This window comes from Pollicipes pollicipes, unplaced genomic scaffold (assembly GCF_011947565.3).
Source record: "Pollicipes pollicipes isolate AB1234 unplaced genomic scaffold, Ppol_2.1 Scaffold_4740;HRSCAF=5597_pilon_pilon_pilon, whole genome shotgun sequence".
In the NCBI taxonomy this organism is placed as follows: Eukaryota; Metazoa; Arthropoda; class Thecostraca; order Pollicipedomorpha; family Pollicipedidae; genus Pollicipes; species Pollicipes pollicipes.
Genome location: NW_023596545.1, coordinates 3,711,116 through 3,736,992, shown reverse-complemented (window position 1 = coordinate 3,736,992; position 25,877 = coordinate 3,711,116). Strand labels below are relative to the sequence as shown.

General features: G+C 52.4%; 2 protein-coding genes across 2 annotated transcripts; both read right to left on the bottom strand.

The window, feature by feature from the left end:
- Positions 1-1,435: 1,435 nt before the first annotated feature.
- On the bottom strand, positions 1,436-2,428 carry LOC119098904 (alpha-2C adrenergic receptor-like). The gene is made up of 2 exons (XM_037221947.1): positions 1,676-2,428; positions 1,436-1,456 (listed from the first exon to the last, which is right to left on the bottom strand). Exons 1-2 carry the CDS (start codon positions 2,270-2,272, stop codon positions 1,436-1,438), a joined length of 618 nt encoding a protein of 205 aa, XP_037077842.1. The 5' UTR covers positions 2,273-2,428.
- A 3,654-nt stretch (positions 2,429-6,082) lies between these two features.
- Positions 6,083-20,846, bottom strand: LOC119098790 (protein limb expression 1 homolog). Its single transcript, XM_037221832.1, has 6 exons — positions 20,672-20,846; positions 15,709-15,872; positions 8,929-9,069; positions 8,159-8,302; positions 7,735-7,848; positions 6,083-7,404 (listed from the first exon to the last, which is right to left on the bottom strand). The coding sequence occupies exons 1-6, from the start codon at positions 20,757-20,759 to the stop codon at positions 7,237-7,239; spliced, it is 819 nt and encodes a 272-aa protein (XP_037077727.1). The 5' UTR covers positions 20,760-20,846; the 3' UTR covers positions 6,083-7,236.
- Between the last annotated feature and the right edge of the window lie 5,031 nt (positions 20,847-25,877).

The window sequence follows — 25,877 nt, the reverse complement described above, 5'->3', positions numbered from 1 at the left end:
GGCATACTTTATGACGTTTTCATCTTGACGGAGGCTATTGTTACTAGCGTTCGGCAAGAGGAATGTCATTCACATCGCTGGAAATTAATCAGAATCGATCGTGACCACAAACGGTCAGATCTCGTAATAAGACAAGTAGACCACTTCCAAGAACAAGTCGAATGGGCAACACAGAAGGCTGCATCGTTGCTACAGAGCCCAGCAAAAAGTCATGGGCATGGGGAATGCGTTTCGCTCTGTCTGTATACCTTTAAAGTAAGACGATATATTTGCATGCAACGTAAAATGCTACAAAAATGTTCAATGACATGGATTCTTTCGGTGACCGGCTCTTTCAAAGAAGTATGCTGAAATTATGGATGCGCTTCAAGCCATTCATGCTCGCAAACATAAACAAAGGTGGCACTTTTCGCGTGGACCCCTCCGACAATGGAAGTTGCAGTGCCTGTCCGGGTTTGTTTACATTTAGCGCCCCGCGGCTGGCTCGCGGCACACCAATCAATTGCGAAAGTGCTAAAGCGCCGGAGGGAGCCCCTGGTCGTGCTGACCTCATCATGAACGTCGATATTTGGTGCTGAACTTTGGAAACTGGGGAGGGATGGCGTAATACGATTGCTGACAACCAAAATTTCCGCCCTGGGGGGCTGGCAGAATATAAACGGCCACGCTGTGGGTCAGGAGACGTCAGAGTGCAGGAAGGACCATGTCGAATATTCCGGTACGATGATCTCCGGCACAAAATCCTGCCGTTTACGTAGAATGTCGCGAGCGAATGGCCGAGTCAGAGCTCAAACAAATACTGCTTAGATTAGGTTCTGATTTCAAATACCTATTCACTTGAAAGGCTTGGGGTAAATATAAAATAAAAATAGGTTCAAGGGACTGTTCACTGCTGCGCATTAAAACTCAAAGTACTGAATGATGTACGGAAGTTGGCCGCGCTCCATAAGCACGCAATTCACAGCTACTGAAGTGCACTTAAATTCACAGTTGTAACCGCGTAGAAGTGAACAATTCCCTGGCATGTACTCGCGAAGTAAGATTACGCATTACGCCTTCTCCTCTATCGTCAGCCTTTAGTTGCCTGCCATCGAATTCAACAACGGTTGAGCAGGCCGTCCCCTGAAAGCATCCCATGTATGTGTGTGTCATGTATGTGCATCCCATGGTATGTGTCACACATTGCTGTTGGAACAGCAGGGAAAAGCCGACTGACCGGACGGGATCACGCCAATGCAACATTCTGTCGGACTTTACCCATTTGCTTTGCTTCCCAAAAACTTCCGATGACCAAATTGATTAGATGGCCAAATTAATTATTGACTGAAGAACACATGCCCTCAGGAAGAAAGGTGCACCATCGACTTGGGTAGACATAATTACTGCGGAAAATTAGTTGCATTGTGAAGTTGAGTCCCGCAGACTGACCCTCGGCCTACAGACTAACAGACTGACCCTCGGCCGAGAGGTGCCTGGGTCACAGGCGCGCGTCGCCAGACGACGTGCAGTGCCAACCTACCCGGCGAGCAGCTGCCCCACAACAGACCTCGGTCCTAGGACTGGTGACCTCGACCGCGGAGCACGGGAGCACGGGAGCACTGACCTCCCACTGCGGGAACTGGTCCTAGGACTGGTGACCTCGACCGTGTGAGCACGGGGGGACGGGAGCACTGACCTCACACTGCGGGAACTGGGCGCGCGGCCGCGTCTTCTTCCAACCGAGCAGAGGCGGGATGCAGATGAGGGCGCTGAAGAGCCAGACGAAGGCGATCATGAGCGCGGCGCGCCGCGGCGTGCGGCTCTTCAGGTAGTCGACCGCCTGCGTGATGGACCAGTACCGGTCCAGGCTGATGAGGCAGATGTTGTTGATGGAGCTGGTGCAGACCAGCACGTCGATGGCAGCGTGCAGGCTGCACCAGAGCTCGCCGAAGATCCAGTAGCCCATCAGCTCCTTGGCCAGCGAAAACGGCATAATGACCAGGCCTACCAGAAAGTCCGCCACGGCCAGCGAGGCGATGAACCAGTTCTGGATACCCTTCAGCGCCTTCTCAGTGGCGATGGCGATGATGACCAGCATGTTGCCCACCACCACCACCACCATGATGAGCGTCACTGCAATCGCAGTCAGCACGATGCGCGGCGTCGAATAGCCGCTGGGATGAATAGCGTCTCCCCACGAGTACATCACGAACGTCACGTTGCTGGCGTTGCCGGCGTCGTCGGGCGCTGGCAGCGCGGCCGTGGTGGCTTCCGCTGTGCCGTTGAGCGCCATGGCGTCGCGCTCACCGCCGCGGCTCCGGGGCACCGGCGGCGCGTGGCCGGTCAGCGTTCTGCCCCAAGGCCCGGCACTGGAAGCTGCCGAGCGAGCTGGCTGCACGCACCCGCGGCTGGGCTGGGGTAGCGGGGTCCCGCGGCCGCGATAACGCTGATGTCACCCGCCGGCCGGCTCAGCGCGTCAGCCTGTTGCGTCGGTGCCGGCCACGCTCGCCGCGCGCCCTCGTCGCCCCGCCGTCGGCCGCCGTCTGCCGCGCTGTCGGCTCCGACGGCCGACGGCCGACGGCGCCGACGGAGCGCCGGTGCGCAGCAGGCCAGCCAGCCAGACGCACCGGCGACCCGTGGGCAGTCACGCCGCGCTGTCCGCCTCGCGGCCCGTGGTATATTATTCAGTGCCAGTGCATGGGCTTTGTGGCGTGGGCTAGGGAATCAACAATCATTGGCGTGGGAGTCGCGGTGTCTGTCTGACTTTGCCTTCATCATTAGTCGAGTTGACGGGCAAATAAGCCCACGGAAATTAAAACTGAAATTGATGTGAGGACAGGCTACTGGCATTGCCACACTTTGTTCGTCTATAGTAGACTAGAGGTAGACTGTAGTAGGTAGAGCAGACTGCTGCTGGACCGATGGAAGAGGGCCTTTTGGTCCGCGATAGCTCACGGAGGACCGTGAAGCCACCCGCACGGTTTTGTACTACCATGGTAATTGTGATGCGTTTAGAACGTACTAGGGGCTTCTAGATGCCCAAAGCAGAGGCACGTACCTTGAAGATGGATTCGGGGCTTCCGATATGATTTCAGAGTGTGTCGTCTTGACCTTTCTGTCCCAGTGTGATAAACGACCTCTAATAATTGCATTTATAGGGCTCATCGTGACGCTATTCGTGAAGCAAACGCCGGGCTGCCGTATTTCAGTTCAAACCATCCAGAATCAAGTTATTCACTAGAAGGCATGCTTACTCAGTGACTGGCAGGTAACGAACCTGTGCTTTATTAACTTCAGAATCAGCATCTACCCCAGAGTCCTCTTCATTGGGAATGGCAAAACTTGGCTGGAATTCAGTAACAAATATTCTATCGGATGCACGAGAGGACAGATTCTTCCCACGTGATACTGCAATGTCATGAATCTGAATCTGAGCAAAGGATAAACCTTACCTTTTCCAATAAAGCACTTATAATCATAAATGAAGTTGCAGGATTTACCCATGACATGCAGATGTAAGTTTGACAAATAGCAACAAGCTATGCTCCAGAGTAAAACACTTTTCCGGGCTCACGGAAAAAACAACGAGTCCGTCCCCGACCGTTGCCCAGCACGCAACACGCGTAATGTCAGTAATTTTACAGTATGCGGAGTGGTATGATTCGCTTACAGTGAGGATGTTTGTGTCACCCCGCCTCATCCACTACCGGAACGGAGTGCTGTTTTGCTCTGCAGTTTCAGCGTTATTGCTGTTGAGTCCCCTCAATTCGCCCAGTATTGAGTCAGTAGCAGGAAGCTGTGTCCGGGTCTCGCTCAACGGCCGAGGGACATTCTGGGCTTCGTTCACAGCAGTGAGTATATTCGAACAACACCTTGACGGAGCACTGCTAACTGCAGCCTGTCTGTCTGCAGCTTGATGACAGCTGCAGCGCACGACAAAAAGCGCAGCATGGTGCATTCGATAACGCTGCTATAGAGATATCAGCTTCCGGTACCACACCCCTGTCCGAATTAAAGGAGCCCCTTTAATTCGGTCGGCCGCTAACAGCGTCTCATGTAATGGTGGTGCGCGAGCCACAGCGGTGATTCGCGAAGTCATGGTGTCCAATTTAAAAGACTTTTAGTCGTGTGCGTCGGTTGCCACCCACCATGTACACACCATGTCATTGTGGGGGTGAGGGGTGGGAGGCACAATCGGCCGGCAATGTTAATTACTCATCAGCCGGCATGACTTCCTTTGTTCCAATCACACCTGAACGGTTCATGGCTAACTGCGGTCAGCCGACATGTAGCGTGCTGGCCAGCACACAGCGGCCCGGAAAACATGTTTAGAATCACGCACGAAGAGCAAGAATGTGGCGTTCGATAGCACTTCCATAGGATTATCAGCTTTCCGCACAACACACTTGTCCCATTATCGCATCCATTACATGTTATTATTACACGACGCTGGTGGTCTGCGCGCAGCGCAATTTACACAGTTATGGGGTTCAATTCAACTATGCTTTTAGACGCGCCGCTGGTGCGACCACGTGTACGCAGTGACACCGTGGGAGTACTAGCGGCCGGCAATGAAAATCGTTCATCGGGTAGCATGACACTTTTTGTTCAAATCACTCCTTGACGGCGCAAGGCCGCCGGCCTACAGCTTAATGGCAAGCATACGGCCGGAAAACTAATCAAAAGTGCACTACACGAGCGCAGCTTGATGCAGTCGATTGCACCGCGGTAGGCTGCCAGGACAACACACCTGCCTGATTAGGACAGCCGTGAGTGGAGGGTGCGAGCACGTGCATACGATGTCATTGCGCGAGCACTATCGGCTGGCAAAAGAAATTGGTCAGTGGCCAACAGAACTTCTGCGCTTCAAATCACCCCTGTATGGTGCATTGCTTACTGTGGCCGCTCTCCCCGTCCCGCCACGGCAAGCATACGACATATACAAGCATGAATACTTAAATCGTGCGTGAAGAGTCAGGTTGTGTGTTTGCTGCCGTTCCTTTAACTAACTTTCATTACGGTCACGGCTGCGATTACGCCTTCATTTTCTTCGGTGGGCCTCCGACAGCGACTCACTCAATGCGGCCGTACTGGACGCAGCGGCGAATTGCAAAGATAGGGCGTGCAATTGAAAATACTTTAAGTCGTGTGCGACGGCTGCGCGTTGACTTAGTACTGGTATGCTGTTGAGTGGAAAATTCTGCTTTAGACAACACAATTTTTCTGTTTAATAAATATGCTCCTCAGCACGTATCGCTTGATTTCGTCACCGTACCTTGCTCAACATTGGTTGAGAGCTAACTGACTGCCGTTGTAACGGGAAATGGTGATCACAAAAACAGATATGAAAGACTCGACAAACCTTTTTTTCTTTGCCTTGATGGCCACGTGACTAATGGAGCGGCAGAGTTTGAATGCCATCATTATGATGTCACGGATGCCTGGATGACCTTAAAATAGTCACTCTGAGGCCGTCTGCAGATCTCCGCGTGCGTGTAGCTCAGAAACTACAGGGGCTTATGTCTTAAGAAGGGTAGGGCTGTGAGCTGCACCGAAGTTTCTTCAAGATGGGCATTTCAGTTCAAAGTCCCATTCAAATGTTGAGCACTCCCTTTAAGACATTGTCTCCGGCCATTCCCACCTTTTTGGGCGAATTCTACCCGCCCAATAATTGGAGAATATTGTTTTCACATGCATGCACACGTTGAGAAGTTTATCCTATAACATGGTGATGCGGCGTCAACCAGTTGAATAACGTGGCAGCTCTGTCAGCTCAAAGTTGCCCCAGGTTTTGGATGGTTTGCCAGCTGTTTCCCCCTAAACGAAGTGTTTTTGAGGTAAAGTGAGATTTTCGTTTTTTGGCATGCTAATCTTGTCGGGAGATATCAAACGATGTCTTGATATTCAAAATCGGTTCAGTAGTTGCCAAGATCTCGGTGAAGGGAAGTGGAATGCGCCCCTCCCCCCCCCCCCCCCATTACCGCCCAGAGCAGGGTAACGACGGTGATCTCGCACGAAGTGGCTTCAAGATGCAGGATGAATTTGCTGAATGGATATATAAGTCTCTTTTCGATAAATAGGGCATGAACAGGTCTAAGCACGTTGTTTTGTATTTTACATGTAATCAGCAAAAAACTTCATCACCCGACAGACGTCATCAGGGAAGTTTGCGTAGTACACACGCACGTGGCTGACCAACGGTCAATAAGTTCGACACTTCGCCTCCATGCAAATGATCACGGATGATATTTGCGCCCCATGTGATGCTGTATAACCGAAGAGCGCTGGTGTAACGTCGTTGGTCAGATGATACACACTCTTACAGAGCTTTCCCACTCCACCAATGAACAAACAATGATGCAAACTTAATCTATCCTTAAGACGCCAGCTACTTCATCAATTTTCTCTCTGGATGCCGAAGAAGAGCAAAAACTAAGTACATTGAAGGAACGGCAACCTACTGCAACGCGTTATTGAGCATTGTATCCGACACATGCTGCGGAAATATGGTTCGATCGGGGCATAACTTACGATGCAACTGTACAACACGCAAATTCAAGGTCATATGCGTTGGAATGGACCAACAAGGCAAAACAAGTGAAAATCCGCATTCATGGCCCTTCTCATAATGCAGCGTAGAGCTGCAGGTATATCACCAAAAAACGCGCCGGGAGTGCGGATCAATCGGTGGCTGCGGCGGAGGACATCTGTGCTGAGATCATGTGACTGCATGACATGCGCGCGAGACCTTGCAGTGCGTGCCTCTGCCGCCGGCACATCTGCTCCGACGCCCAGTCGCTGGTGCGGCCAAGCTCCCCGCTGGTGCTGCAGCGCTGTGCTGCATGCTCTCACGTGGCATGGGAGTGTCGCCAGCGCCCGCCAGTCAGCCGGTCCTCGTGCCCGCCAGTCAGCCGGTCCTAGTGCGCGCCAGTCAGCCGGTCCTAGTGCCCGTCTGTCAGCCGGTCCTAGTGCGCGCCAGTCAGCCGGTCCTCGCGCCCGCCAGTCAGCCGGTCCTAGTGCCCGCCTGTCAGCCGGTCCTAGTGCGCGCCAGTCAGCCGGTCCTCGCGCCCGCCAGTCGGTCGGCCCTCGCATCGGCATCCTTCCTCGTCTCTCGCTGGCCGCGCGCCAACCACCGGGGAACACGTGGTCTGTCGCGGCTGCGCACCTTCCGCGCGTTTCGACTGCACGTTCTCCCGAGCCGATGGCGCACTCGTCGCGCAAGTCCGCACCCACGAGCGCAGGAAGCGTGTCTTTCCGTCAGCCGGCGCCCAGGGACATGGCGTCTCCGCCGCTCAGCTGGGCGTGCGCCATCATCAGAATGTCCTTCTTCTCCTTGGGGAAGCGCAGCTCGCGGCCGGAGCGGCGCGCCAGCTCCAGCTCCGCGTCGGCGGCGCGCAGCTCCCGGCTCAGCACGTTCGGCAGCTCCTGGGGCAGGCCCGGCGTCGGCGTCAGTGGACAGCGTCGGCATATTCAGCCGGCCGGGGCAACACGGGCTACTGTAACGCCGCTGGATCGCACAAGCACGGCTAAACTGCCAGAGCCGTTCCCATCTACGTTGACATATCCGCGCAACACGTAATGAATTTACAAAATAATGCGAAAAATAAGCTTAGGGGTTGATTACGTTAACGCACGGCAGCACGGATACATTGCTGCAGCATTGGTGGAGTATGGTGACATGACACCGAGACTGACTCTATGGACTGCGTGCGGTGGCGTTGCTCTGGGTCACCGGCGGCACGAGCGGCTGCCCACCTGTTCCCTGGCGATCCAGTCAAGCGCCATCTGAGAGCGCATGTCGTCGTCCAGGGTGCGGTGCGAATAGTGGGCCACCACCTCCTGCCGCGAGCACTGGCGCTCGCGCATCGCCTGGGGGCAGGCCGCAGTTAGACGTCGGTACGCCCCGGCACAGTCTGGTCTGGAACCAGGAAACTCTACCATGCGTGGGGAGGATGGTTATCTGGCTGGTAGGGGTAGAAAATGGGTCTGTCGTGGAGCATGGGTACCTGTATGAAATATATTGTAGTATTATAGACACCTGTACGTGCTGGCACCCACGAAACAAGGCTAGTCAGCCAAACGACCCGCGCTACAGTATGATAACACCAACATTTAGTTTGTGCTGACACCGCTTTATCAGAATGCATATTAAACGTTACGCTGGCTGTGCCTTCACTACCTTGAGAGAGCCGTTCCAGTGCAGGAGCTGGAACACTGTCATAAGCTCCTGGAATTCCAGCATAGTTTTTCCCTTGTTTGACTCCAGCATGAACCGGAACGCCCCGATCCCAGTGTTAGGGTTGTCCGCGACGTCCTGGCTGCCCTGAAACATCCGCAACAAATACACATAGATGGCGCTAAGAATGCTTATAGGTGGCGCTACCGTGCTCGGCGTCGCAAAGCTTTGTCAAAATCCTTGTTCGACCTGTGGATTTCTGCATGCAGCCCGAGCATAGGCATCACGAGGAAGCGGAACGTACGGGATATGGGGAGGCAGTGCTCGAGTGAAGTGTTACAAAATGAACAGTTTGGTATTTCTTCTTGAACAAAATATTGTATACAAGACTGTTGTTCAAAAGTTTTCCGCCGCTCGTTGCAACGTGACTGGGGTCTACACATCTCTGACATTCTTTGGTTGGCTGTCAAAGAACAACACAAGAACAGGAAAATTCAGCCTACAGATAGACACCAGTGAAGTAACTGGCACTAACAGATCAGAAAAAGATAAGGGAAACATTTTTTCCTTTCCACCGGCAGTTGGCTGTTTTGCTTGCGCTTTGCTCCCACTCACAAGCCTCTAAGTCATGGCGACATCACTGATTCAACGCGTAAGGAAGCCCGAGCACAAAGCACACATAATCGAGCGCACATCAGTACAGAGGCATACACATACACATACGGGCACGGCATTACTCAACTACAGTATCACACCTAGCTCTTCAAGCTCACGTTAAATGTCGTTCGCGCATCGCCCACTGCGCGTTCGATGAAGTCATCCGATATTCTGCGCGACGGATGGTCGTTGAAAACCGAGTTCATCAGCGCGATCTTGGCGCTGCTGCGGCGCGCCTCAGCTTTGGTCGGGCAGTTCTGCGAACAAGAGGGAGAGTGCAGCACGGTGAGCACGCGGCGGCGGCGGCGGCACATGTCGGTGGCGCCACCTGCGCTCGCCGACTGCATGCCGACTGGGCCAGGGCGATTCAGTGCGTGTGCACCAGCACCGGCCTGATGACGAGAGAATAGTGCAGCGTACATTTCGTCGCATGTTCCTGTACCGCTGACATGACACTCTGCACGCAGGAACACGGCAAATTATCGGAGCTTGACTTCTGCTAGCCAGTCCATGAGCGCGCCATTACGTAGAACACCGAGTCAGCCCCAGCGAGAGCGAGCAGCGCTGGCATGATTCCTGCCATCGCTGAGCGATCCATGGGCCATCACACAGTGCAGTTGGACCGGCTGTGTCACTTCACCTGAGAAACGAACCAGGCCGAATCAGAGGCCCGGCGACCAAAGCCGCCGGCTGAGACTTAAAATCGACGTGACGCAGGGGTTGAGTGGCGATGATACGTTAACATGTACGTGTGGCAGTTAGTTATTACTAATTTTTCTGTAGGAAATGGTTACCAGCATCAATGTTCATCGGTCACCAGTCAGTGACATCTGGTAACGATGCTTAACCTTCCTAGTTGTCAAGGGAGGCCTTCCGGCGTAAGTCAGAGATAGCCGACTTTGCCGCGAATAATATATTACACCGTCATCACTTAACACCAGCACCACCTTACACCATCATCACCTCACGCCATCATCACCCCACGCCATCTCATCCGATTCACGTTGCCTCACGGTATCCGTCACATGCACACCGTGTGGGCTGCCACCGAACCATGGATAACTACAGAGTCATCCACGACCTGTCAGTCATCCTGTTGGTAATTCCTGACAGCACCGTGCGCTGTCACCTGCGCGGCGCTCTGGGGGCGTGCGCCTGCGATGCCATCGCCGGCAGCGCCGCTCGCACCGGCCGTCCCCCAGTCAGCACCCCACTTAATGGGCCGGTATGTCAGGCATGCCCCACGCCGCGCCATCAGACGCCGCCGGCGCTCCGAAACCGATCCCGGCTGCCCCGATAAACAGCCATTTAAATCCTGGCTGCGAAAAACACCACGTGACTGAAAATAAAATTCCCGGACGCCTGGCGTATCGTGCCCAAGGCGCTGCACGAGATCGATCGGGGCGTGGAACGTCGGGGACCGAGGCCGGGCTGGTAGAGGGCAGGATGGAAACCGGAATGAAGGTTTCTGTGGGTGGATCGTAAGGTGGGTTGACGAAGATACACTCATTACCATTTCGTTGATGAATTCTGACATCTATGCCTCATATTAAAATAAGATCCACGTAAGGCAATGGCGAACGCCAATGCAGTTAAAAATGGCTCATGGCCACGCAGTGCAATCGCTAACGACTCTACAAACTCCAGAAACCAGCAGCAGCCAGTGGCCACACAGTTGCATGTGTCGCCAGCAATGAGCATATACCTACCAGCGTATAACATGAATCGCGGGCAACTTTGGCACGAATACACTCAACAGACTGTACTTTACTACATCACTACTTTGTATATATTATCGCCTACATATGTTCCGTTTACTCAGTTCGGTAAGGCTACAGCTGGTTAGAGGCGGCTGGATGTGTCAAAAACATACCGTACAGAAGGGTAAGAAGCATTTGAATAGTTTGAGCAGCGGTAGGCTCAGAATAGCTAAGAAGGTTAGTTTAAACATTTGTCGTCGGCGTCATTGGGGCTTTATGATGCACTCAGCTGCTGAGGCTGTATGGCGTCGCCTGCCCTCTCACCTTCACAGGAAGGGTGGACGCCGCGTGGGATCAAAAAAAGCACCTCTAATTTCCCAGACGCGCAGCTTAACCGCTACATTATCGGCACCACACTTTAACACGCGGGTGGCCGGTCGGACTACCCTTCGCTCGGGTGGGAGGGGGTCAATTTGACCCCATTGTGATCTCGGGAGCTAAGAGAGCTAGAGACACCAAATTCACAGAGTGTGTTGACCTGCACGTAAACTACTGCAGATCAAAGTTCGAGGTTCCTAGGTTATGATCTTTGGGTTAAATAAGGTCAAACAAGGTCAAATGTCAGATTGGTCTCCAAAGGACCCCTAGAATCTAGGCAACCGTTCTAAAAAATAATTCACACGCTCAGTTAAGGTCATTGATCTTGTCTGACCTTTTAACACGCGCTCGGGTGGCCGGTTAGATACCCTCCGTTCAGGTAGAGGGGGTCAATTTGACCGCCCTGAGATTTCGGGAACTAAGAGAGTTAGAGACACCAAAGTCACTGGGCGTGTTGACCTGTACGTAAACTCACTTAGGTCAAAGTATGAAGTTCCTAAGTCATGAACTCCAGGTCAGGTAAGGTCAAACAAGGTAAAATTCCAGCTTGGTCTCCATAGGACCCCCTAAACCTAGACAACTGTTCTAAGCAAAATATCGCGCGCTTAGTTGAGGTCAAAGACTTTGTTTTACCCTTAAAAGGTCATGACAACCAAAATGATATAGACTGTTCTGAGCTTTGCATTTGGATAAGCGACACAGATTACGCTAGGCGGTATGTTCCTAAAAACGAAATGTTGACCTGGGTCATTTTGGGTCAGTGACCTATTCAGACCTAAAAGAAGTCCATATAAGGTGTATAATGTGGTTCCTGCTATCAATATATTCGAAATGAGCCCCAGAAACCAGCTCATACAGCAAGTCCGAGAGTAACACAACAGGTTGGTTTTGACCTTGCTCCGACCTTCATGCCTGACCCTACGTAAATTATATTTGTTCATTCAATTGTTGTGCTGCCTAAGAAGTATCTCAGAGATGTCTGGCTTCGTCTAACACTCCGTTGTTTGATCGGATCGAACGATTCCGTAGAGTGTGCCTTCGCTGAAACCATGGCCTGACTTTGACCTGTCATACGTCAGCGACCTAACAAGGTACATCTAAATTTTTGATGTCAGACGAACCGCTATTCAATGGTCTACAGCTATGCAAAATTTGGCGTGGCTACGCCGCGCAGTTTGGAAACCATTGCGGAAAACCTTTGGGGAGTCAATTTGACCCCCTCATCCCGAGCGCGTGTTAAATGATCGATATACATGCACGCCTTCAGTCTGCTAACGACAAAAAGCAGCGAATGCTAATTCCCCCCTCTGGCAGTGCCTTCTGTATCCTTTTGGTGTACTAATCTATAGCCATTGGCGCATACAAATCCGAATTACGTACAGCCGTGGGCACAGCTGTTGATTACCCATTGTCGTTCACCTAAAAATTATTACTGCTGCCGGGACTGGTGTTAACCTCACCGGCTCACCTTCCCGGAGAGCAGACACGTCATGGCCCTCCGCATACTCCCCGATATCCGGGTAATGCTGCTTTTCTCATATAATTTATACCAGGTTAAACAATATCACTTTATGTTTGTACATTTGGCCCAATAGGCAAATAAAAAGTCCGGTAAACATGAAATGCCAAAAGTAGGTGCGTGATGATGAAACAAACACGCATCCGCAGCAAAAACTTAACGCTATTTTGTACGCTCTGACGTCAAACCATGATCCTGTTTTTGCTTATCCGATTTTTTGAACATTTTAGATTTGGTACCGAATAAGGTCTCTGTCTAACAATGTTCTCTGAAAATGGCGTGTGCATTAGGGACGGGGGAGGCCCCTATACGCCCCACTTTATGGGAGCGTCTGACCTGGCTCCTCTGTGTACCGGCCCACTGAGTGTCTCTAAAAGCTTCCTTCCTCGGTGTGTTGTCCACCTGAGAATGGCTCTCAAGGGACTGTCCTGTACAAGGTCATTCAGAGGGTGCACCTGAGAGTACCTGCGAGTGCACCTGGAGTCACCTCTGTGTATCGTCTCCCCATCCCCCCCCCCCCACGAAAACGCCTTTTGAAGTGGCCCATCGTTGTACCGTTCCATCGAGAATGCGCCTGACGCGGCGCCTCTGTGTACCGTTCCACCGAGAGCGCCTGACGCGGCGCCTCTGTGTACCGTTCCACCGAGAGCGCCTGACGCGGCACCTCTGTGTACCGTTCCACCGAGAGCGCCTGCCGCGGCACCTCTGTGTACCGGTCCACCGAGAGCGCCTGCTCTCTGCTCCACCGGCGGGCGGCCATTCAGCCGGCGCAGCAGGAGTCCCCCCGCCCGCCGCAGTTACAAAAACAATCCATTGATTACGGAGGACGCACCGCGCGGAGACGGGCGCGGGCGCCATGGAATGACGTCGACCGGCCGCTTCTGCCCTCCCATCCCGCTGACCAGGCTGACCCGACCGCTTCTGCCCTCCCATGCCGCCGACCAGTCCAGCCCGACTACTGCTACCCTCCCATGCCGCCGACCAGGGGCCGCTGCCGGCTACCCCCGGTCGTCCCAGCCTCCCTCCGCTGTGGGTAAGCCGTTCAATCTGCCCGAAAACAAAGGCTACATTGTTAAGTTTAATTGAATGTTTGTCGACATCTGACCTGTGTTCGACTAGAACAATGAGTCAACTTAAGACTGAACCACAGACTTTGAAATCTAACCTGACTGATGAGAAGAGCGCCCACTAAGTCCTGAGTCGCCTTAACTCCGACTCGCAGTTCGCAAAACATTGCTTTTCATATCAACATGCTTGGGTATTGGTCTGAATATGTTGTGTGTGTATGCAACAACATTTGTATAAAATGATGAACTACAAACCCTAACACGGATCTAACCGCACTTCATCGTAGGACCTAAGGCAAACAACTAACCTACAAATGGGAAAAACAAGAATCAACGCAATGATAAATAATTCATTCCTCTCTAAACATATACTCCCTGGGTGAGTGACGTGAAAGGTACGGATCACTCGAAATGCAGACACCACACGTCTGCTGCTTTTAACCGCAATTTGTGCACGTGCTAAGCCCTTTGAAATCTTCATTATATCACGCACGACGTCGCCGGCCGAACCGGTCTTAACTATGACTAACCGAAAATTGTGCAATACAGGTAGGACGGCCCGACTAGCCACGTCTTAGGCGTTTTCAATTATTTACAATCACCAGTCGTACTGGCCTACCGGTGTCAGCAGCGAGCGCCACAATTCTTTAAGGTTGTGCTGCTTTACATACATGAGGAGCTCCATATTTGAACGCTGGCTGAGGGCGTATGTGTCTTGACAATACAACTTTATAAACACCAGGTAGCAGTGACGCGAGACAAACACATTTTGACCTGTGCGATAATGAACGATCGTATTTACCAAGCGTGGGCTGATGGACACAAAGCGCGGGTCCATCCGTTTTGGGCGCACTGAAGGGTTGGTATCAGACTTGGCATCCAGAGCAGATCAAAATTTTTAAAACTGGTTTATGAAAGCCAACTCTGTTGCGGAGGCGAATGCGCCATCTACAAACAATTACGTGATCGCAGCACCGCCAAAGCCATAGCGTGGGTCGGCGAACCTGACCTTTCTGGTGCATCCAAGGGTGCGTCAAGAGTGCATCGAGGAGTGACCCATGCCATTTGTAACGAAACCGGTCTCGAATGTTAAATGCATTGGGCTAAGCCGAGGGGTATCCGACCATGGAGATTTCGTAGAGCTACATTTCTTGTCACGAAATCTTTCTGAAACGATCTATTTATCCATTTATCTATTAGCTATTTTCTCTTGAAAGTATGGCCTGCGACCGGTGGCAGCGGTCGCGCTAAAGGTCAGTTGACGTCAGGGGGCAGGACGGACCGTGTCGACCATTGCGGCGCGTTAAGCTTTCGCCACCAAATTCTGCCGTTGCCTGGAATTGCGTGATCGGATGGTAGGGGTCAGGGCTCACACAGCAAGCGCCTGCATAGCGTGAGCGCTGATCCCAAAATCCATTCATTCAATGTGTTCGGATCAAATTTCTAAAAAAAAAACGTTTGCCTTCTTCCCAATAGTCAATCACCGAGAACGTAAGCCTTTCCGAATTTGTCGATCTCATCTATTTCAGTGGCCATAACTTGACGTGCCCAAGGTCAGACAATTTTCCGGCAAGGCCATTTGAAAATGCGTCCACGAATGCAAATTTGTGAGCAGACTCCTCACTACCAAACGTGCTTTGACTAAGTAAACACAATAAGAACGATTCACGCATATCATCACCTCGCTCTTCACACGGCGCAAAATACCTGCCATAGATGACAGTTTATAAACGTAATGGCTCCTGTCATTTCGTTCATCCTACGCCTCGCAAGGCGTTTGATTGTTATGTTACTATCCGGTACACTAATTTTTAAGCCTAACACTCGTCATTTGAACATTCCTGCCTGGATTACTACGTCAGTCACGTGTTCGTTGTCAACAAAATATTACAAATGAATAAGTCGCATCTCCACTCAATCGCTGCAAATTGGTGTTTCAGTTCGTGACTCAAAATGAGCTCACCCCAGCTACATCGGTTCAGATTAATGTCCTCCGAAGACTGTTCGATTCTTAGTCGCTTTCCACCCTGGGTCGAGTCAATCACCTGCAAGGTCAGCACTCTGGTGGAGAGCAAGGTATCAAAGGCCTCGTTGGCATCAGCGGATCTTCAGTTTGACCGCGGAGCCCAACGCAACAGGGCAGAGCGTTAGCCTCTGGTCGATTCTAAGAGAACGCACCCAATGGTTTCATCGCCCTCACAAGCCCACGCCCGATCAAAGGCAGAGACCTACCTGGAAGCTGCCGAAGCAGCTGCCGCCTGGGAGCGTGACATAGCAGACGTATGGTGGACAGTTGGCCGGCACGGACTCGTAGATGACGAGGGCGCCGTTCCTGAGCTCAGCGCCGCGAGCTTGCTTCATCTGCCAGAACTCCTGCAGCGCCTCCACCACGTTCACTGCAGGCGGGCGGGGTCACTGGGTCAAGGCTGGGGCACAGCGCGGGTGTCGGACGTGAAGTGAACACGCTTGCAACACGTGTATGCGTCAGACCACTGCACGTCGCATGTTTATCTGTTGCGTACCTGCGTCCCAGCTGTGTTACCCACACCTGCGATGGGCGATAGTGAAAGTCGAACCAGTCATGTCGTGTTCAACTGTCCCGTTACAAGCCGGGCAAACAGACAAAGCAAAAAAGCAACGCTGTTCGTGCCCAGCTTACAACGTGGTACCGTGAGCGTCACAAAGTGACCAAAAATAGCGCCTCGTCAACCGAAAGCATGGATGAAGACATATATGTGCATGCTAAAAACCAGGGCTTTCCACGCTTGAGAGCATTACTGGCGATTTGCACCGCATGATTGATGACAGACATATCTCGTGCAATCTTCCTCGCCATCTACAAAACCAAGCGCGCGGAAGCGGCAGTCAATAGCTCCGTTTCAAAGCTACATCGGGTAGCTGTCATTGAGCACCAGCGCACAGTGACAACCACGGGGGTCAGATCAGATCATAGCGATCCAAATACTAAGTGTACTGCCTTTATCTGTCCTTGTCTCCCAACGACACATGCGAGGACCTGATGGCGTCCTGCAAAACCGACAAAAAGATGTCGGATAGGTCTTAGCACACTCCATATAGTGCTGGCGTATAGTGACAGTTGCACCTCATGGACGTGACCTATGACGTTCTAAATCGGATCATATAGGTCACGATTAGTGTGGTGCAATGTGTTTCGGTGTCATCCGGCTATCTCGCGAATTAGCCTTGGTATCACAGTGTAAAAAACGCCGCTAAAGAGCTACCAAAAAGGTCAGAGGCACGGGAAAATCCTAAAAATGATGCGAGGCGTGTGATTCTTTTTTAACACATTTGTGACCACGAAACACCATATGGTTAACGCTAAATTGCCTTCAGCTGTAGGCGACCGTTCCCCATCCTTGTTCAGCTGGGGGCGACCGTTCCCCATCCTTGTTCAGCTGAGGGCGACCGTTCCCCATCCTTGTTCAGCTGGGGGCGACCGTTCCCCATCCTTGTCCAGCTGAGGGAGACCGTTCCCCATCCTTGTTCAGCCGAGGGCGACCGTTCCCCATCCTTGTTCAGCTGAGGGAGACCGTTCCCCATCCTTGTTCAGCTCCTTGTTCAGCTGGGGGCGACCGTTCCCCATCCTTGTCCAGCTGAGGGAGACCGTTCCCCATCCTTGTTCAGCCGAGGGCGACCGTTCCCCATCCTTGTTCAGCTGAGGGCGACCGTTCCCCATTTCAGCCCGGTTTTCTACACCCTTGAGCAAACCGCAACAAAAATGTTGTCGAGTTCACCAGTGACTCGCGTTGCCGCGACCCTGTCAAACTGCACCAAATGTGTGTCGAGTTCACCAATGAACCCCGTTGCTGCGACCCTGAAAAACTGCACCAAATGTGTGTCGAGTTCACCAATGAACCCCGTTGCTGCGACCCAGACAAACTGCACCAAATGTGTGTCGAGTTCACCAGTGACTCTCGTTGCTGCTGACCCTGACAAAGCTGCATGATGTGTACATATTTGCATTTAATGTGTGATGCCTAAGCTTAAAGCAAGTCACAAATGTCCAACCTGGCTTCTCAGCCCCTTAGCTCGGCACCTCCGGATCCAAGTGCCGCATTCCAACGAAAATGTCCGTGGTTAGCATTCATCAGATTGCGTGTCAAAACCCCTACATCTCACAACGATGAATGGTTCTAAGCATATCATACTTTTAGAATGAGAAATCGGGTCAAAGGAGGCAAAAATGACCGGGCTTACATAATAGTCATTCAGGAAATTGAGGACACTACGTGATGAGAACACTAAATGCCAAGCATTAGTGGCTCCTAAGCACATCTGCATTTTACGCGTTTTACCTGGTACGAGCGTCGTCGAGCTGGTATTGTCATTGCCTTATGCAGTTTTTACATCATCATGCACTGTGTAGTCCACAAAAACAAACCACATTTATTCCACGACCAAACGACCAAACCACGATGCTGACATTCCGGGTCGGAATGTCAGCATCGTGGCCTAATAATTTAGGCATATCATTCAACTCAGCACATGTTCCAAATGTCATTGTGGGGTGTAAACATGCATTTGGGATGCTCCTGGCATTGTCAAGATCTGACCCCAATACGGCAAAGCTAACCTTAACGTCCAAGATTAGGGAAGGGATTGTTTGCAGCACTGTATTACACAACTGCACCTCACATCTGATTGCTGCAGCCTTATCATCATCAGATCATTTGAGACACAATCTCGGAATGTCTTCCGTTATTTTGTACAATCATGTGTGTTTCACATGTGCAATTTTTGGGGATACGCTAGCATAGCTCCCCGAGGTCGTCCTCACACATTCCGTCACTGCTTTCTTAAGCTCAGGGAGGGTATTTCATTTCTTGACACTCGACTCCCTCCATAGATAACCACATACAGAAATCCGGCGGCCTCGGGTCCGAGGATCTGTAGATCCAAATACCAAAGCACTGGTCGAACCACACCTCTTCCCTAAAATCTCTTGAGCTCGTGGCCTATGGACTACGCCACAGGGGGTGGGGAGGAGCAGGGGACAAAATATTCCAGTTAGTCTCCAAGGTTAGGTTTTTGGGACCATCCGGTATTATTACAGAATTAGCACATGGATGCAGAAAAGCTTAAAATTCACATTTTACCGAGCCGTCCTTTAACTCCTGAGCGCCAAACGGTGCTGACATGTCCCTGATAAAGACCTCATAAGTCGCAACTCAACAACAGACTTCAAACGACTGCAAACTTTTACCTCGCATGCGTGCACAATATTACATATTCTGCATCCGAATATTCTTAAAAAATGATTCGGAGGCTGCTCGCCTAAGGAGAAACCCAACTCTCACCCAGTGATTAATTAGATGGTGTCATCCTGTTTAAGCTAATTTCAGCAGGTGCCCATGCCAATTTTTATTGGTTTTTACCGGGTCAGCGTGCGGAGCAGCCAGCGGGTAGGGCGGCCGCGGGCTGCTGCGGTGGCCGGACGGAGTCATGTCGTGTCTCTCCGCAGCAGCAGGGCAGCGGAGCGCCCGTCTGCCTGCAAACTCTGCAGCAGCCGCCGCCGCCAATAATCATAAATCGCGCGGGCCCGCGCCGGGCTGGGGGAGACCTCCGGGCGCGCAGCAGCCGGCGCAGGCCAGACTGGCGCTCGAGACGGCGGCGCCATCCCGCCGGCCGCCGCCGCGGAACGAGCGTAACGCTGCATAGGAAGGTATCCCCGGCGGCGGGCGCCTCAGCCACCGACCGATCGCCGGCGGCCAGAGGTGCGCGCTGGAGTGAAGGGGGAGTATGCGCAAGGCACGCACGTGGGCAGCGTGGTATGGAGTGGGCTGATAGCACATGCAGTGTGGCCACCGGTTCAGCTTGGGCGCCTTGGTGTCCTGTCCTGGTCCGAGGAGGAAGGCATGTTCTCCAAACCGGCATCATCACCACTGCCTGCTGACGGGCTGATCCCGCTAGCTTGTGACGTCATCAGTCGGGTCACAACTAGGCCCCGAGCCCGTGCGCTCATGTGCAGCAAACCCGCAGCAGCGGCCATCCCCCACCACGCATGAAGCCGTCCTATGCTATCCGATCATTGTTGTTGCGATATGAGAATGACGCGCTGCAAACATTTTGTACACGCGCCTCAGCAGCAGGCGTGAAATATAAGCACTTCGTTGCCTCACGCCATGGTAAAATCCTGCTCAGCCGGAGCTTGGGCTCTCCGAGCTCCCGGGAGTCCGCCCTGCGCCGCAGATCAGATGCCAGAGTACACTACAGCACCCGTCCAAAACCAGATCTTGAGCTCTCTGAGCTGCCGGGAGTCCGCCCTGCGCCGCAGGTCAGATGCCAGAGTACACTACAGCACCCGTCCAAAACCAGATCTTGAGCTCTCTGAGCTGCCGGGAGTCCGCCCTGCGCCGCAGGTCAGATGCCAGAGTACACTACAGCACCCGTCCCAAGCCAGATCTTGAGCTCTCTGAGCTGCCGGGAGTCCGCCCTGCGCCGCAGGTCAGATGCCAGAGTACACTACAGCACCCGTCCCAAGCTCCCGGGAGTCCGCCCTGCGCCGCAGGCCAGATGCCAGAATACACTACAGCACCCGTCCCAAGCCAGATCGTCGAACCCGCCTTCAAACGTTCACTGGACGTGAGTCCGTTTCGTAGCCGTCGACTTCGCCACAACCTTGTGGGCTTCCGACAGTAACAAAGGCTTTTATATGCAGCCCTTGCCGTGCGACCGCCGCTGCGCTGCGTCATTTTTGGTCGAGCGCTTCGACAGATAGCAGATTCCGCCATATGCATCAGCATCCAATCGATCAAGCCAGACTCCAATCTGAATCAAAACCTGTCGAGTTCACGACCCAACATGAATAACCACCGGCAAAGGTTGTGAATCCCTTCCTCCGGCTCTGACAACTCAGCATTTTGGACATCTGTGCACCTGTTACCATGCAGCTTTTAGGATACGACAGAACAATAAAGACGGGAGGGGACGCCCACGCCGGACAAAAGGCTTGTCCCACAGGTTCAGGGCCACAGTGGGCCCAGGACAAGATTCTTACATCACATTTGAAGTTTTGGCAAGTAAGTTGGTACGCAGGCTCACTTTAAAAAATGGCGTTGTTACAACTCACTGAATCCCTTGAATCCCTGCCGTTAAAAGTCCGACAGCTCCGTTTGCCCGTGACGGCCGCTGGCTGCTCACACGAGCCGCGATCCGGGGTGGGCGGCGGGCTGACCTTTTTCCTGGGGCTGCGATGGCCGCAGATGGTCATACGGCGACGAGTAGACCCGCCAGGGCGCGTCCAGCGCCAGGGAGCTCGGCATGGCCAGCCTGCCGCTGGTGGCTGCACCCCGTCCGCGCTGCTCACACCTCACAAACGCGGCGCCTGGACGGCCGCTCCGGCTACTGGCGGACTGGCGGAGCGGCCCGTCCAGGCGGCTACCCTGGCGGCCGCGGCGTCCCCGCCAGCCGACGCCGTCGCCAGCGGCTGCCTGCCAGCGCAGCGGCTGTCTCTCCGACCACGGCTCACCATGCAACGCTCCAGAACTACACACTGCCACCTGTTTGTGAAGTGGTGGCCGAACGTTTGGTTCGAAGAGCTGGTGAGGTGAAGCTGCACTAGCAGTAGCGGTTCTCCGGTCGCGAAAATAACAGCCGACCAACTTGCGACGTTTTGCCGATAACAGTCCGCTGGCCGGGGTTTAACACAGGCAGGCTGCCGCGGCCGCCGCGCAGAGGAGCGGGAGAGGCGACAATGGGGTAGATGGAGCTTTAAAAATACACGGCGTGATCGGTGGGGCCGCAGGGGAAGCAGTTGTCCGAGAGTGACGAGAGGACATCAAATATACAAGAGAAGTTAGAATTATGGGATAGGATTTGCTGCGGCTCATCGCAGTGAGCGAAGGCGGGAAATGATGTCTTTCCAGGCGTCATTCACGAAGAATATGGCAAGAGACCATTGAGATAAAACCGCTAGAAGAGTGCAGGGCAAAGCTGGTTTTCAAAAAAGCTCTCTCCCATCCTCGCCATGGGGTTGATGAACGACCTTTACGGAAGTTGTTGGGTGGGAGGGGCGCCGTCTTCTTTCATGTCCTCTCCCATTTTCCTTGCCCAATTAAGTAGCTATCAGGGATGGCGCGATCGTGTTCAGTCGAAGGACTGGAACCCCCGCAACCCCTTGCCCCCCAACTGAACTTATGACCTTTCAACTGAGTCTCCATCCCTACCAGCAGTTGAGCTCTTCTCGGAATTTGAGCCTTCTCAACCACACATGGTGCCCATCCCAAATCTCCAAGAAATGCAAACAACACAGGAAAGAAATTGGACAAACATATGCGATATACCAGGACTATTTTCCATTCGCTGCTCCCTACCTCAGACATAACCCACAAATAGGAAAGTAAGGGAGCAGTCACAATTCATGGATCAGGTTTTTGAAGACAATATTTCAATTTTCTGCAATGGCAAAGGCCTTTACCAGGCTAATCAGTTCTGAGTTCTGACTTTCCCCCAACCGATTTTGGCACTAACACATCGAACAGCCAATGTCGTGTTTCTACTGGCCCCGCAAGAGGGCACACGCAACCAGTCGCTTTACCTTGTTTCCAGCCGCAGCGTGCAGCCAATCTGACGGTGGCCGCCAGCGAGAGCCACGGGGGCTGAACAGGTTAGACTTAGATCAATCGATTGCGTACAGCTCAATTGCACTCGCAGATATTGCTGTCCTCCACATGGCTCTAATTATCGTAAGTCAGGCTTCTTCGCCCGCTACAGCCGTAACTCTACCAAACAGAAATCGACACCATAGTTAGAGGCCCTCGTGAACCGAAAGGTACGCCCGTCAGCACGCTATCCCTTTGTTGGACTTGATGAGTGGACGGCAGGCGGGCTGGGTGGTCCTGCTGCCGTCGCCGGGTGCCGGCCGACGCCAGGTGTCTCAGTTAGCCCCCGTCCGCTGGCGGCTGCGGGACGGCCGGCCCAGACCGGCACGCCGGGGCGCCATTATCCGGACCCCGCCGAGCCCGGACCGGACCACCTCTCGTCTCAGGGAGAGGCGCTGGGAGTCCGCCAGTGCCCGCCCAAATAACAGGAAATGGACGGAGCTGGCTCCGAAGGAGGCTCATCAGATCGAACAAAGGGGGACGCTGCCCTCGTAGTCAAAGGGCTGCCGTGGTAGAGTGGTGCTCACCTGGTAATAGGCCTTCGGTACAACGTCATAAAGATGCTGCCGATTTCTTTTTTTCCTCAGCGCACGCGAGTGTAGCCTGCTCAATAATCAGTACGTGGGCTTAATGCTCCTTAGATCAGGAGATGGCTTCCACGTAATAACACTAACATGGCTGATGTTCCACCGCATGCGACCGTAAGTGTTCTGGCGAATGTGGTCATACAGTGGCGCAGGCAGGGAGGGCGGCACAGGGGCAGATCAGGGAGAGCGGCACAGGGGGCACGTGTCCCCTTCCCCATAGGTTCCGAGAGACCCGAAGTTTAAAGGCCTCAGTTAGCAAATTTGCAGCTTATAACGTATCTTTTGCCATGTTCCGATTTACGCTGCCGTTCAGCCAACGGGCCTCTTTATATCCTAAAAACGAGGAAATTCGACAACGTCCCTGACAGCCACCATTTCATGGAAAGGTCTGAAACAACCCTCGTAAAACTAAAGCGAATAACCCCGCAGTCGATGCAGTCATTAAATTCATCGGTTTGATTGCATTTACCTCATGCTTCATTATGATAAAAGGCAAATGAACTTGATGAATAACAACTTTAGCTGATGCGGGAATATGCAGAAGCCCATCTTATGGAGCCTTCCGGCTCCTGTATTAGTAAAAAAGCTCGACTTACAATTAAAAGAAGCACATTGATGTCTGTAAAAGGCTTGTCTAGATACTTTTTGTATGCAGAGGGCCTCTGGTGGATTGTCTTACAGTAAAAAAACATATGATCACTTCAATGGGGAGGGGGTCGTCCCCCTTGGACCCGCATAGAGCACCACAGAACGCTTCAGACGGAAAGTCAAAAATCAAAGCGCAATGAACATTGAACAATGTCTATGGTGAGATCCATCGCCATTGCGTAAGTATATTTGCAAGGTAACCATCATAGCGGTTTGTCGACAAAGCCCATAAAAGAAGCAACACAAACAATAAGGGCGTGGTTAAAGTGCGAGTGAAGCGAATTTCCCGCTGATATGTGCATATGTAACTAAATATGTATGCATAAAAACGCGATGTGCAAATACGTCGTTCCACTCTGGCAGCAGGAATAAAGTTGTTGTTCAACGAACTAACAGTTATGGTTGAGCCAGCGTGTAAGCCTATGTTGGCAAGTGGTCATTTAAGTCACCTCTTAATTCGACCTCCAGCCAACCCTTGGGGCCGTGCGCGCCCTCAGATGGGGCTACAGTCGACCTCCGGAGACCTTGGGGGGCACGTTTGCCGTGTGTCATCCCGCCTGCGTCCATGGGCCCACGAGCAGCCGGCAGGTCTTTGGGTCGTTAGGCGGCCTCTGGGCGGCCAGTGGGCCCCATGAATACCCAGAAGAGCACTTCCATGACCCGAAGGACCGTGAAAATCAAAGGAGGGCCTAAACAGTCGGCGAGAAGGAAATGCCATCAGACGCGGACCCCTAAATAGCTAGAGGGACCCTCAGTGGGACCCTCAGGATAACGACCCATGACTGGCCCGATATGCCCTTGGTATATAGAGCCCGAGCGGTCAAAGTGTCCCTGATCGGCCAGACCTCTGGGTAACCCGAGGGCACTTGGTGTCCTGGTGGGATTTTGAAAGTCCAGATGGTGCTCAGAAGGTATGAAAGCCCTTAAACTAACGGTACTCCTGGTGACCGGGAAGGGCCTGCAGTCTGTGGGCCACCGAGTGTTTCGTAATGTGGCCTGCTGAGCATCCAGAGGGGGCAATTTGTTACTGTCAGAGTTCTGTTCGAATCCAGGATTTTGTCAGGGGGGTTCCACGAAACACTGTGGGGCCCCCTAGATTTTGGAGCCCTCTAAAAACATCCTTGCATTTTGGCCATTCAATTTGTAGACGAATAGCATAAACACCTACATATATATATATATATATATATATATATATATATATATATATGTATGTGTGTGTGTGTATATATGTGCACATATATACATATATGTATACATATATGTTTCATAAAACATGAGCCCATCTGACTGTGCGCAGCCCTATAAAACTAGGCGTGCTATGTATGCACATACATGAAGCTCACTCATTTTCTACAGATTAGGTTAAATCCTGTGATTTTGAAGCCAACTGTTTCGGAAAAACAGGCAAAATGAACCCAACTTGGCTGCTAAATACCATTAAAACCAAGGACGAACTTCATTACTAGCTTATTTACGAATAGCCGACTGGGCGACATAATCATCTGATGACTGATGACTAATGCAGAATTTTTTCGTTTGTTACAAAGGAGTGCACAATATCCTAACAGTCAAGGTATGTTAAGAACGTCGTGCACAAGTATGATAGGTCACACACTCAACAGCCAAGGGAAATGACTCATACGACGTCGGCGGCACGCAAAAGTACGTTCGACAGTTGCGCGTAAAAATTCATCGGCACATATCCGACTGCTGCTCTTAGGCTAAGGCACCAATGCCAAAAGGAACGAAACCTGAGCGATCATGAGTGCCGCAGGAGGCGAACAAACAGGGTCATGTTAACAAGTATAGGGTCCTCAGAGCAAGCAAAATAATCCAAGACCAACGTGGTGTGCCCCTAAACGACCGGTAGTGTCCCGGCAGGCTGACATATAAGGCCCCGGCCAGAGCACAGGACCCTCAGAGCAAAGGGGAATTATCGAAGGCCATGAATTAATACCCCCCTGCGATCAAGAGCAGCCGGGTAGCTTAACAACAAAAACCTTGACAGGAGTGAAGAGTCCTCCAAAAATGAGGTCAAAGGGAAAAAGCCCTAAATCAAAGTGGAGGGCCCCTGAGCATCGAATGTCTCGTTGCCTTACCATATGCAAGCTCCAACAACAACACGAGGTCCTCCGAGCAGGTGGAAAGAACCCGATACTAATATGATTGACCCTTGAACAACTGGGTGTACCCTGGCATATGAGGCTCCGGAAAAAGCGTACAGAGCCTTTCTAGAGAGAGGGAAAAATCCGCGGAGGAAAATCTGATCGATCAAGGGTGCTCAGGCATGGAAGCAGATAGCATCCCAACAGCAGCAATGGGTCCTACGAGAAAATGCAAAGAGATCAAGGGCAACGTGGAAAACTCATTAGCGACCAGATTGTTCCGGCAAATGGACATATAGGGCCCGGGCAACAGCGTTAGGCCTGTGGACGACGTAATAAACCCCAAGATTTCCCCCGGTAGCAACTTCTCAAGCAGCAAAGAATTAAGTCGATCTGCTTATGAACTCTTTACTTTTGCCACCAACCGTTTTTGGCCG

Coding starts and splice junctions, on each gene's coding strand:
- LOC119098904 (XM_037221947.1), bottom strand. CDS start 2,272: ATGGCGCTCAACGGCACAGCGGAAGCCACCACGGCCGCGCTGCCAGCG. Junction 1,457..1,675: donor CCCAGTTCCCGCAGTGTGAG/GTCAGTGCTCCC, acceptor CTCTCGGCCGAG/GGTCAGTCTGTTAGTCTGTA.
- LOC119098790 (XM_037221832.1), bottom strand. CDS start 20,759: ATGCCGAGCTCCCTGGCGCTGGACGCGCCCTGGCGGGTCTACTCGTCG. Junction 15,873..20,671: donor ATCGCAGCCCCAGGAAAAAG/GTCAGCCCGCCG, acceptor GCCCGCCTGCAG/TGAACGTGGTGGAGGCGCTG. Junction 7,849..8,158: donor ACTGGAACGGCTCTCTCAAG/GTAGTGAAGGCA, acceptor GCCTGCCCCCAG/GCGATGCGCGAGCGCCAGTG.